This window comes from Diadema antillarum, unplaced genomic scaffold (genome assembly GCF_040938485.1).
Source record: "Diadema antillarum isolate AM-2024a unplaced genomic scaffold, OU_Dant_1.0 scf00000146, whole genome shotgun sequence".
Lineage (NCBI taxonomy): Eukaryota > Metazoa > Echinodermata > Echinoidea > Diadematoida > Diadematidae > Diadema > Diadema antillarum.
The window spans coordinates 780,106-794,131 of NW_027271035.1; the positions used below are offsets into that span (position 1 = coordinate 780,106).

A 14,026-nucleotide genomic window follows, 5' to 3' on the forward strand; every position below is an offset into this window, starting at 1 on the left:
AATGCTAGTAACACTTAGCTATATACAAGTACAAAGCAATGGAATAATTATTGAGGCAATTACATGGTTGTCTCGTCTCTTTTGTATTTCTGATTATTGATTTTTATTTGACTTGGCATGGCATGCAAATTTCATTCGCTCTTCTGATTAAAGTAAACTGTAAAAGGAATGGAGTGCTGATAATTATATATTTTGAAATTACAAATTGACAATGAAATGATTGTACGTATAATGTATATCGTAGTCTCCAGAGACTGAAGTAACCTCAATATTGGTGATCTAAAGTGAACAACTAGTCTTCTGAGCATTTTGTTTTCAATTAAGATTTTGATTTTGATATTGCAGATGATCAAAACGATTAGCTTGTTTATCTCATTAAGAAAAAAAAAGATCAGCTACCACACCAATCGGATTCCGTATGACTGACCATATGGTAGAAATATCAGTTCATAGTTCATATTATTATAGCTATATCTCATGACATTTACCCCTAAATTATTAGATGGAATGTCCGCCCCAGTATAAAGTAGAGCCTATGTCACAAGCAACTGGAAATAAAAAGTATAAGGAGGAAAACCCCAGAGCGCTCAGCGGTTCCAAACATTCCGCATTGCATTTCTTTCCGGGGTAATATCTGGACCCCATTCTATCTTGAAGAAAGGACCTACATTCCTTCGCCCATTTGTATTCATAAGAGTCTTTATTGAGGCGTGATGGTAGCTTTGAGACGTTTGCAAATTGTCCTGGCTCACTCTGCGTGACGCCGCATAAAAGGCCGGCAGAAAAGAATACATCAGCAAAGCAAAATCGTCGAGGGGCTATCGACTGGAAGGGGTGTAGAACATTTTGGTGTATTGGTATCACTGCGCAGTAGCGGTCTCCGTGTTACACGAACTACACTGATCCTCTGGGGCTCGTCGGCGGATCTTACAATTTATATTTACCATCTGAAGTCAAACTGGAATTTGCATAACACCACCTCTTTACAAACTCCAGCCGAGGATACACTGGGGTGCCGTTGAGGCAGTGATCAACTGACTTGTGAATGAAGGGATCTAAACAGCCTTGAAGAGCACATCACTGCCGATTCCGCATCGCGACAATTTTTGTGATGCATATGCAAACAAGTTGTTTGCATGCCCGATCTGCAAAATATTAAACATCGTAAAGCGATTGATCGGGAACAAAGTAGGTTAACTCTAGTTTATAACTCCGTCCATGGCATGCTCCGTCGAATCAGAACAGTGGTGTGAGTTTTAAAATGTTTTGTCAGGAATTTTTATTGTCGTTTTCTGGTATCACCGTTGTCGCTCTGCGCTGAGCCAAATATAGGACATATATTATACATGTATATGCATATAGCTATCTCTCCTCTACACCGAAATTTTCACAAACTGTGACATAAAGTTCCGCTAAACGTGGACTTGTGAGTCCTATTATTTTAAGGATACTTCAAACAATGAAATATTGAAAATAAAGACAATCAACATCACTGCTCGCGCTGCACCTGTGGTCTAGGTCAGATGCACATCACTGGACCGGGGAACATTCATCTCCGGGTTACTACTCCATCATCTTGCATCAAGCGACGGGACATTTTCTCATCACCACTCCGGTTTACTAATCGGTCTGTGATTTGTTGCCGAACCACTCCGGTTTACTAATCGGTCTGTGATTTGTTGCCGGGAGAAATTCTCATATTTTGGGGGATTCCTTGTGACTCAATACAGCACTGTAGATCGACACATTGGCTCGTGGAAAGCAGCATCATCTACTTCCTTATCCCCAATGGAACTGTGTATTGTCACCATGCCCCATCGACTGCCGACACTCTAAGAGCTGAAAGGGACTGATTTCTCCCTCCATCATCTCAAACAGGCACCCGGGGCTCCGCGACCTCTATAGCTATCTATACCCTGGTACCCACCATGTTCTCTCCGAGTTCAATAGGGGCGTACGTGTGGAGGCGACTGAGTGGAGGTAACGAGGAAGAGGGGACTACGGCCGACAATGGGTAAGTACACAATCGATCTACGTTGGTATCAACCGCATAAACACACACGCTATACACTAAATATAATATCCATCTTCTTGCTTAGCATGCCTTCTGGGGGAAACTTAGAGCTGTATAATAAATGGGAAGCATTGTAAACCCTTTCTTCCGGTATTCAATAAATTTGATTTCTTACATCGCTGCCTAGGGTTGCGACAGGTTTGCTCCAGTACATCAATGGCTTATAGTGGGCCCCTTTGTTCGGCACAATATAATTGTTGCCAACAATGTACATGGTTCACACAAAGAATGCCTGCTACTTCGAACACCCAGGTAACAATCATGTAGCTACAAACGTATTCATAAGTTATTTGTAGTTCCCTATAGAGACTGAAGTGGGTAGGCCTACATCGTTGGGGATCCCGGGGAGGGGCAATCATAATTATGGACCATGGGTCACGCATTGCGAATTAACAGAGGTCAAACGACTTTGGATTCCGTTAGGTCAACTTTTCATGGGACAAAAGCGTTTGACCTTTGTCTATTTTTGGTTCACACAATGATGATAAAATGTAGGATATTATGTATGCATAAGGGCATGGGGTATATCTGTTTTTGGAAGTTACACTTGTTCATGCATTATTTGTAGGCTATTTCCACGTGCATCTTGTTTTAACAATCCAAAGCCCTTGAAAATGGAAAAAAATAAAGACATGACTGATTTCTTTCATGAAATCTTGTCAACCTTCTATATTTCTAATCAACATCCAGACGAGATCCTGCCAGTGATACCTCCAGTAAATCACACTTCTCAGTCGATCAGCAATGCCATCTACTCAAAGGCATTATTTATCATTTGCAGATGAAACAAAAAAAACAAACAAACAGCCGTGCTTCAAAATAGTTCTAAAATGTGAGTCAGGGACAGAAACAACTAATGTAAAAATTTTAATCAGTATAATCAATGTTACGTATAGTTACAGAAGAAAAATATGAACCATAGTCATAATTGAAACGTTTCTAGACTAAACCGTCTACAGTTGATGATTTATTGAGAACAATAATGTCTCTTTATATTTCAGGCTTTATTTCAAAATGTTTGTATAGTATGTTTTGTGATAACTGACCTACACATATGCATCATGTGATGTCTCGAACATCTTTTTAAGTCACTGCTCCCAATAGTAAACAGTACCTTTAATAGTCATGTAAACAAGTATACATGACTAATTGATGATTATGACATGAGGAATTGTGTTATCTTTACATCCTTGTGCGCACGTGCATACAAATTACACGTGCGTTCGCCTATATATAAATTACATAGAAAGAAAGAGAAAAAATAGAGAGATGTAGATTGATAGATAGATAACTAGATGATAGAAAGGGGGAAAGAAAGAGGGAGAGAGAAAGACTACACAAGAAGAAGAAGAGAAAGGATAGCATGGCTACGTAAGAAGACGAACAAAATGATGAAGAATACTGGAGTTTACTTGTCGTTGTTGATAAATCTCCCTCATCGCGAGTAGATAAAACGATGAAATCTTGTCCGGTCACCAGCGTGACGTAAAAGTGCTAATGACATAATTATCATCATACTTCACTAATGACTGGTCATTAGCAAAATCACGTGTTAGGCAAAATGAAATGCCTGTGCACATGTACGCTCTGAACTTATCTTTTTTCTTTTTTCTTTTTTGATCTGCTTCATCACGTTATAAAAAGTAAGTGGACAACGATAATCGCCTCAAGCAACTGTTTCCTGTAGTGGTCACATAGATAGTACTTACAGGGGCCGAGCATACATTTTTCACAATTTAAACAAAAATTTTACCTCCCACGGGCTAAATGAATAGGTGAAACGCCGTGCGTGTTCAGTCGTATAGATACTGGTATGCGAACTGATTTTCAACCAGTCTACTTGTATTCAAGGCTGACATTTTATTTTATGTGATTTGAAGAGACAGATCATAAATTATAAATAATAGGTTATCATGTAATTGTTGTTAGTACTATGAAATGTAGTGATTCTATTTGAAATAATCCAAATTGTTATAATACCACGTTATGTATACATACAGTGTATTTAAGAAATTGATTGTTGCGGCTTCGTTTGATTTCTTGAGCTCTTTTGATGTGATTGCCATTGGATTAAAGTTACGTGTGAAATGATGTGTTTCTTTACACAACGTAGGTATCATCAATGAAAAACAGTGGAAATAAAGTAATTATTAATTGAAATTTTGCACTTTGAAGGCTGCTTGCTTGTAGGATGAATGTAAAACATCTTCGAGGATGTTAAAGACAAACAAACACGTTGATGTAGGGCTATTTGTCAATCAGGTGCATAAAAAAACATCTCGATGGAAAAATGTCATGAATTCGAAAAAAAAACCAAACCAACCAACAAACAAACAAACAAACAAACAAACAAATGAAAACTTTAGAGACCAGTCGTATTTGTAACGGTGCTGCAGTGTACAGTTGTCATGATATTAGAGGGTCAAATTATCGAAATCATTATACCGAAATGATTGTAATTATCCTTTCAGGCACCACACAATTATTGATACATCATAATAGTGTTAGTTATGTAATAGAAAGTAACACGGAATTTCAGTTTGAAAACACGTTAATGTTTTTTGTTATTACAGATACTGAGTAAATACTTATTGCCCTCACTCATGACCCACCTCCCCCCCACCCCCGAAAAAGAGAGAGAGAGAGAGAGAGAGAGAGAGACAAAGAAAAGAGGAAACAAACCCACACACTTAAAGAAACTGCGAACGTGTTTCTTTCAAGTTGTGGGATGGAAATAGATTAATTTGAAAATGAATACATTTCATATTTCATACTGTTTTTGAGTCCCGTGAAAATATTTCGGTATGGGGGGGGAGGGGGGAGCACAGAAAAAGAAAATCCCTGCACTTTGCAAGACTAGTGATGCAGTCAAGCGAACATAGTAATGACAGTATTAGCCTGTATTGTAATCTCTTATCATTTGCACTCACAACAACATGCATATTGTGAAAGAGAGGTCCAAAAGTCTGTTGGCAATCTCCTCGTGTGATGAGACAAGTGCTATCTAGGGACTAAAGGGAAATCTAGCTCTCATCATCTATCTTGTGGACGTTCGTAGCCTCGAAACAATAACGTCACACATTATTTACTCCATTCTTTATGTGGTGGTGATTTCGAGGACTTGTTAATCAATATCGATTCTGCCAGGACATGCAGGAGACCTCCCAGTACAGCTAGTTTTACGACTGGTAAAGGGTCACGATGATTTCGTTTTTTCATCATCTGCGTATGGTCGCTTACATGGAGCGAGAGCCGCCCATCCCAGCGATGCCCAGCTACATTACCTAATACTTTTTTGTCACTTCATCACTCACATCAGCGGACAGGAAGACAGTGACACCGATTGCAAACCACTATCGATATGACTACATTGTGAGGGAGATGTTGATCGCTGTCTGCAAAAGTTCGCGCGTGAGTAGCATGCAAACAGATACAAAGCGAGCGGAAAACAATCAGTTGTAAGCTGAAACAAAGGCTAGAGCAAATAACACAACAGATGTCGGGAATTGAAGATCGTCTTCGTCAATATGACATGCCGGGTGGTGCAGTGTACAAGATATGTCTACTCGGTGCTATGCTCGATTCACTCTTCGCCCTCTTTGGCTTCGCAGCCATTATCACGGGGATGTTTGCCACTTGGGCGCTGAGCTATGCGGCCACGAACGGGGAAGCTTCACTACTAACATGCGATGCGGTGTCTCGTCTTTTTCGGCGTATTCTATTCTTATGCCTCGGTAAATTTACCGAAGTCTCTTCCTACAAACTGCGTCCAATTATTGTCGGAGTTCCGAGGTTCCCGCGCCCTTCGCAATTCTCTCGCGCTCTTTCTCAAGTTAAACGCCGCGCCTACAAGGGAGAGTAGTCTCTGGGAGAGACTGACAACCGTGGACTTTCAAACTCAACAGTTGTCAAAAGGGTTAAAATGAGCAGATCTGACATCGCGACATTCAAGCTCTTTCCTCCACTATAGCTCAGATTCAAGTTGTTTTGGCACAGTTTAATATGATTATGACTACCACTCTACATCTTCTCCATGTGGCTCCTATATTATTATTATGCTCCTTTATCATACAGGGAGGTGAATCACCTCCCTGTTATAAGGCGTGCATGTGTGGGGGTAGGGTGAGGGATAAATCTGCTTTTTAATATTGGAATTAGCGGTTTCACAGAGATAAAATCTCAATGATGTAAATACCTGTTTGATTCAAGTCTTAATTCACATGTCTATAGGGCCACTCACGACATAACCAGCGCACATGTTCCGAGGAAAGAGCGTGACATAGGCCTACAGCCAACACAGCGTATTTAACGTATACAAGATAATGTACTACGCTTACATGCATTTATAATTAAGACAACACGGTTGCAGCAGCTGTTACAGTTTGTGAGTTGGAGACAATAGAGTTCGCCAAGGTTGGGCTGCCCTCTGATTTACCTCGAATTTCGAAAAAAAAAGGTGTTTGCGTTTTAGGGGTTGACATCATGTGATGTAGTTCTAAGGATGAAACAGTTGAGCAGTTTTAGCAGGGCTATTTTTAGCGAATGCCATGATTCTTTTTGCACTATCCCTTTTCTTCCACCGTCTGTCTGCTTTGGGTGTATATTTTAGTCCCAAACTTCACGGCAGGCTGGTGAACAGACTGAAAATTGAAAGTGTTTTCTTTTTCTTTAAAGTGATCGCAATGGATATTTGCTGGGATGAATGTAAACCAGATTCGACGGAGAATGCATTTAGAGTTTGAATTTAGACCGCCCTCGTCTTTTGAAGTGATCGCCATGGATATTCGATGCGATTCAATTAATAAAAACAGAAATAGCTGAAAAACTCTCCTCGAATTTTAGCATATACATTAGATCAATCTTGTCAAATTGTATGTAGTCCTACTCTTCGCAAACCCTAATACAACCTGTATTTTGGTCACGACATTTTTATCTGAAAGAGAAATATTCCCCACTATGTTTACATTGTTTATTATGCCTCCGCTGTGGATCCATCTTGACGTCCGATTGACCCTACAAAGTCCATTGTCAGCCTTAGGAGGTGGAATGTTTCTCCAAAGTTGCAAGACAATGACCCTTACTTGTTTTTTAAACTTTAGTGTGATAGGTACCGAGACAGTTTGTTTTAAACGTTGGTTCAAAAAGACTTTCAAGCATGCATGTTTTATTCGGTAACTGATTATGAAAACGCTTATTTTTTCCTACTGAGGAGGTATGATCCCGAACAATGGCGTCTCACGGAAGATATTTCGACTTAATATCGCATTAATAAAATGATCAGGGGATACTTTGTTTGTCTACGGGAATGTTATTTGCATTTCGTTTTAGACTATAAAGGAGAAACGTCCTTTACACGAAATGTCAGAAAATTTGAACGGAGGATTACGTAATTCGCGACCATTGTACAGCTATCCATTTCATTATAATTATATGTGCTAGGACAGTGAAGCTGATTAATCTAGACTAAACAGCAGTATACGAACTGTGAGCATATTTCCTGGCCCGTGCTTTATCAGCACTTCGGAATGTAATTTGAAGCTCATCGGTTTATGATTATTACTACTAATGTTTTACCATGATTTCAAATGACGAGTGTAGAGTCTATATGTCTCGTGCTTGTCAGTGGATTTGTTGAAAGGAGAGTTTGCAAATCTCAGTTATGCTTCCCGCAGATTTGAAGCTGTAGAGATCCTTCCCTCGCATAATGATGACGAGATTTAAGTGTTTTAGGGTGCATCTATGGCATAAGCTAGTGCTGAGTAACTCAGGAATGGCGTTCTGAGGTAATATAGTTATTGACTCTTCCAGATAATGATCTTGTCTTTAACGGCTCGTTTCTCAAACCAGGGGTGCTTTCAGTACTGGTTAAGGCAAATTAACATTCATGACGTCATAAATAATGATCACGACGTGTTCGAACTGCCTGTTTCCTGTGATGTGTAGATGGTGTTCAAACACATCAAGCAAAATAAATCTTTATGGTGGAATTATATAATATGTATGGCGTTATGTTAATTTGGTTGAACCACGTAGCTCGCCCAGTACCTCCATGGTTGAACACAAGACGATGGACTATTTATGGTTGCAATGATATTCAGTGCCGACAAAGCAAAATATTACCCTGGAATGTTCTCATCTCGGCATTGTTTTACTGCTTCCCGAAGTCGAGTCATGCTTGTATTATGTTGAAATGTCGAATTCTCAGGGAGTATAAATAAATATTTGTGCGGTCAGGTCCGAGACTTGCAGCTCTAATAGATTCTCTTCGATCTCTGTTACTGGGAAGACAATTTCAATGTCACATGTCACAAAATATTTACATCTTTGGCAACACGCATGAGTCATCTGATAAAGATAACCTTCGACAGAATACATGTATCTCACCCGTTTCTTTGTGACACTTTGCACAATGAAGCTTACAGAAGATCAATTATAGAAACCGAAGATGATTATTACTGTCGAATCTCAAAAAACGAACAATAATCACAGGGGGAACAGATATTTGAAACCACAGTGGACAAATGAAAATTCACAGCGTCGAAAGAATGAAGTAGACTGTTTGTCTTGCCCAGGGATAATATTAATAACGAACTCGTGATGAGATAAGCGAGATGCCTTTTCATTGCGACGAATGTTGAGTGTTTATCATAAGTGGGAAATAATCAGCAAGCAAACGAGGTTGCATGGATGAGTTTTTGAGTGGAATTGCTACTCATGACATGGTATATAAGGTGGTAAGATAAGATTCCGCAATGACATCTATGAGGTGTACGCGTGGAGGCTTGAACAGAACCCGGGCTCATGAAAACTGATCATGTGTGTGTCGGAAGCACCAACACGTCATTTAATATTGGAATATTATCATTCGCCTCAAGGGATTGGTTGAACTTTAACCACACGTCTGAAGGGGTGGGGATTCATTCAAGATTTGACGTAAATTTCAAACTGTAAATGATATTAAGACTTTTAGCTAGATTTGATTCTGATAGCAAACTCCACCTTCTGACAAAATTTCGCTCTATAATTAGAGACTTGCAAAGATGGATTCCATGCTCCAAAGACAGGGTTGTTGTGCAACCTATTGTTTATCTGGAAAGTGTCCTTTAAATTCCTTGGGGTTCTGTTTACTTCGGCGTAGCTGTATTGTAAAGTATGTGCCATCTTTAGTCATAAAATGCTGAACAAAAACAACACGAAGTTTAGCTTTTTGAGCTTGAGCTTGGAAGCTTGAGATGCCCCTCAAACTCTTAAGACTGCATCACTTGAAGCTGGCGTATTTAGCTCCCGATCGTGTGGCTCCTTGTCGCAACCAAATCGTTCATGTCTTTTCTGTTTAATTGGAAGAAAACTGCATCTCTCATGCAGCAACCGTATGAAGACGCGGAAGAGAGAAATGTAACTGATATTGACGGGAGGGCAGGGGGTCTTCTGTCTGGGACCACGCTCATATTTCATAGCGGAGGAAGGCCTTATGACCCATGTTTGTAGATCGACCCTAACATATTCATTTTATTTTCTCCCCCAAATCGAAGTTGCAAACAGCTGCACACCTTAACGTCTTCTCGCATCACGAAGACTCCACAATACATTGTTTGTCGTATGTGAAGTTCAACCATGCATGTGTCACTTGGATACTGGAGCATTCCATCACGTCATCTTACTGGCACTGATATTATTTCGCGTGCTGATTTGGTGAATATGCTTGCAAACCCATAGGTTTCAGTGGTCATAACGTCGTACAGTATAGGCCTACTTCCCAACTCGTAGAGCAAGAATTTACCCCAAACTTGGACGGTGAGTCCGAAGCCATGAGGTGAATATTTTGTGATTTAGTGCCAGTGAACTTTACGAATTCCGCGATATGATTCACCGAGCACGTGGGTGTGCCTCGGGTACTCCCCCAACCAACAACAAACATACAATGAACACTGATTGGTGTATACAAAGAGGACTGGTATATTCTTATTCTTATTTTGATGAATGAAACACTTGACTGTGCTTTGACTTGTCATGTAGGCTATAATTATGTGATCAACTCTGAAAATTAGACTATTACAGTCAATGTATACCGAGAAGCCTGCTCAATGTAACGAGCCGGGCTGATCAGAGTTTGCCATCAGCATGCACCAGAACTTATTTGCCCCAACCGTATAACAGCAGACACATAGTGCGCATAAAAATAATTGTAAAAAGCTATTTTTTTATTTATTATATGTAAAATAATTATATTATAAAGATAAAGGCGTAAATATTCATATTTGAATGACGCGCCTCATACAAAAACAACAACAAAACAACAACAACAGCGATAGCCAAGGCCTCCTTTAGATTATAGGAAGAATGACGTGGAAAAGACGGTTTACAACAAGTACCAGAGAGGTTTCTTCTCACCTCCCTGCTAGTCCTAAAAGGCCACGCTTGATACTATGTTGTGCTTTCGCCTTTGTTCATATTTTTAGATCATTCACATTTTTGACAGGCTTAGCAGACACGTCAACAGTGTTGATGATAGTTTTCACTTTTGCAGTGAGTCATGTTGATTGATTGCAACAAATCTGAGGCAGGAGTGCCCCAATTATATCCTCTGAGTTTGATATGAATGAAAATGAGCAAAGAAAATGGGACTCCAACCGGCTGGCTCCTACTGACTGAGCTATTGAAATCTCTATTATATAATAAGTTTACGATGATCGTCCCTGAAACCCCTGGTTTGTATATCGCTCACGGTCAGAAGCAGTAATAAACTTAACATAAACTCGAAGGATAGAAATCAACTTGGAGATATAACTGCGAGGGATCACCAAAGCGATCCAGCTTTTGCATATGAATTTTAATGTATTGCTTTCAATCTTTATGGTTCTGGCAGTTAGATATGAATGTTAGTGCTGCTGCAGTCTTATCATTTTGTAGAAAGAGATGCGTCCATTGGCGGGATTTTGAAAGTAGTGTGGGTGTGGGTTCTTGACAGATTCAAAGAGAACACTGAATTCCAGAGAAGAGAAGAGAGGAGAAAAAAAGAAAGAAGGATATTCAAGGAAGCGTCTTTTCTGGTAGGAGTTGTGAAATGAAAGTCCTCGAATTATCTTGCGTAGTTAGATAAGACAAGAGGTTGGGGGTTGGTGTGGCAGAAGATATGGAAGCATTATGGGACTGATGAATGATATATCTTGTTGGTCAAAAGTCAGCAGCGTAAACCATTTGTAATGGTTTGTGGCGTGCGAGGGATGTGGATCTTTCCGTCTTCCAGGGCACAGCGTGCGAGGGTCACTATAACGAACGAGTGTTGGGCCTTTTAAAGGCAAGTTTTAGTCTTGAAAAGAATATATGATCCAAGCATATTATAGGGGCTTGACGTTATCGGGGTTGTTGATTCTCCGGAGTCATAGGAGTGACGCTAAACTGGCGGAGTCTCACAGAGCATGAATACAATCACCAATCACTGTTACAATGCCATCGAACCACCATTCCTACATCGAGAAATGGATTTGAAATGCTTTTTACTTTGAGAGCAACGAACTCTTTAAATTGCTCAGTAAAGGGAGTGCGTGTACTTTGAATGCAATTCTTAACGACAAATACTCCAGATTCTGCCATCAAACTTGTTTTCATCTCCAAACAGCTGGGATCATTATCCCCCCTTGTATTTTCGGCTCCATGTTTACGTTTTTTTCTTTTATATACATTGAACGTGTAGACTGGCATTTATGTGTTATTCCGTTTCGATGAAACTAAGTTACTCCTTTCAATTTCATGTCCTTTATGTGTATTCTGGTTTAATCCCTCGCTGTGCCCCATAGTTAAAGGTCCTGTTTGCCTTCGGGAGCAGTGATTTAAAAAATGTTCAAGATATCACTTTTGATGCATACGTGTAAAATAGGTCAGTTGTATCACAAAACATCCTACCATTTTTTTTTTTTGCAATAAAGCCTAAAATGTAAGGAGATATCACTATTTTTCTCATTAAACCATAACTGTAGACGGTTTAGTTTGGGAACATTTTTGTTATAACTATTGTTCAAATTTGTATATTTAACAATACTTAACATCGATTATACTTGTTCAAAATTTTACATTGGTTGTCTTTATCCCTAACTCACATTTTAGAACTATTTTAAAGCACTATAATGCTGGGCTTTTGTTTCATCTGCAAATAGATGCTGTATATAGAACGCGGGTTATGGATATATTAAGGATGGATACCACTGTGAGAGAATGTGTTACATTGACATCGTTACATTATATTTAAATTAGGGGGGGGGGGGACACTTTTATGATTATCAAAAATGCTGATATTGTTTCCTATTCATGACGGCAAGGTATTATATACTTAAAGGAGACCTCCGGATGATTTTCAGATTTTTACATTTGAACAACTATAAATTAGTTATACTGAGGGCAGAGTTTAAGAATTTGTGATAATTGGGATGAAGAATAAGAATATTTTCAAAATTTAGAACAAATTGCAATGAACAAGGATGATGACATGGCGGAGTCACTATAAGAATGCATGAGTTGGGGCTCGAGGAAACAGAACAAAAGAAGAAGGCATGCGTAGATTATTTACAGGTGAACTCGCAAGCAAGCTGTATTGTAATGGAATTACACTGCTATATTTCTGAAATATGTGAACCTCCCATGTCATCATCCTTGTTCAGTGTAATTTGTTTAAGGATTTTCAAAGTATTGTTTCTCTGCTCAAGAACCACAATAAATTCCACAAATCTATACATGGAGTTGTCGATTTATGTGCTACATGATGTGAAATTATGAAAATCGTCTGGAATATCCCTTTAAAGGACAAGTTCACCTTCATAGACATGTGGGTTGAGTGAATGCGGCAATATTAGTAGAGCACATCATTTAGAGTTTGAGGAAAATCGGACAATCCGTTCAAAAGTTATGAATTTTTGAAGTTTCTGCTCACTGAAGGCTGGATGAGAAGACTACTATAGCTTGTGATGTCACATGAGTACAACGATATAAAGAAAGAGTAAAGAAAATTCGACATATTCTCACTTTTCTCGCATAACAAAAGAACACTTGACTTCTCTCTTTCAGAAGGCAGGGGGAATAATATCACCCCTAACATATGTCAGTAACGAGTTGAAGAAATGTGCACTTAATTCAAAAAGTAAAGTTTTGTGAAATTCTCTTTTTATTTTCTTTATATGGTTGTACGCATATGACATCATACACTATAGTAGTCTTCTCATCCAGCAGTGACTACGCAGATACTTTAAAGATTCATAACTTTTGAACAGATTGTCCGATTTTCCCCAAACTTTCAGTGATGTGTTCTACTAATATTGCTGCATTCACTCAATCCACATGTATATGAAGGTGGACTTGTCCTTTAAAAATGGAGGGAAGGAACAAAATGTTGTCTCTGTTAGGGATTCATATTTCTCCAGTGGAATGGAGTGTAACCTTAGCTATACCATGGTATGCTTCGTTTCGGTGTCGGATAGAATTTCGATATACAGTGACATCTTGATGCTTTACATATTTGTTTGCCGAAGGGACAATAGTCTGAATTGTGTGGACCAACAGCATATGAAAGCAAAATTCCAAAGCCTTCCCTAGAGAAAGGTTGATCTTGGAAAATACGAACTCGGAGATGGATACTATGTGGGAATAAAACTATAATATTAATAATTTCATTTTTTATGGGGGTAAAAGGGGTAGATGTGAATCGCACCTCTCATTGAAGCGACAAAGTTTGGTCGTGAAGGACTACTTTACGACGATCATCTCAAGGAGTCTTGATTTATGTGCATTTTAATGACCGTGATATCCCAACACTGCTTGGGAGTAGACATTCGGATTTATGCAGAATTCGCAGCATGTTGATTGAAAATAAAATAGAACATGCCCCCTCTTTCTCTTTCTCTCTCTCTCTCTCTCTCTCTCTCTCTCTCTCTCTCTCTCTCTGGGGTTCCCGTTTTACTCAAT

The 14,026-nt window shown here is 39.2% G+C and overlaps 1 protein-coding gene across 1 annotated transcript in view; it reads left to right on the forward strand.

Annotated features, from left to right (window-relative positions):
* The first annotated feature begins 1,920 nt into the window (after positions 1 to 1,920).
* Positions 1,921 to 14,026, forward strand: part of LOC139721618 (uncharacterized) — a 28,245-nt gene continuing 16,139 nt past the window's right edge. Inside the window, exon 1 of the mRNA XM_071632950.1 lies at positions 1,921 to 2,014. Within this exon, the coding sequence (XP_071489051.1) occupies positions 1,929 to 2,014 (86 nt within the window). The 5' untranslated portion in view covers positions 1,921 to 1,928. The remainder of the gene's footprint in view (positions 2,015 to 14,026) is intronic.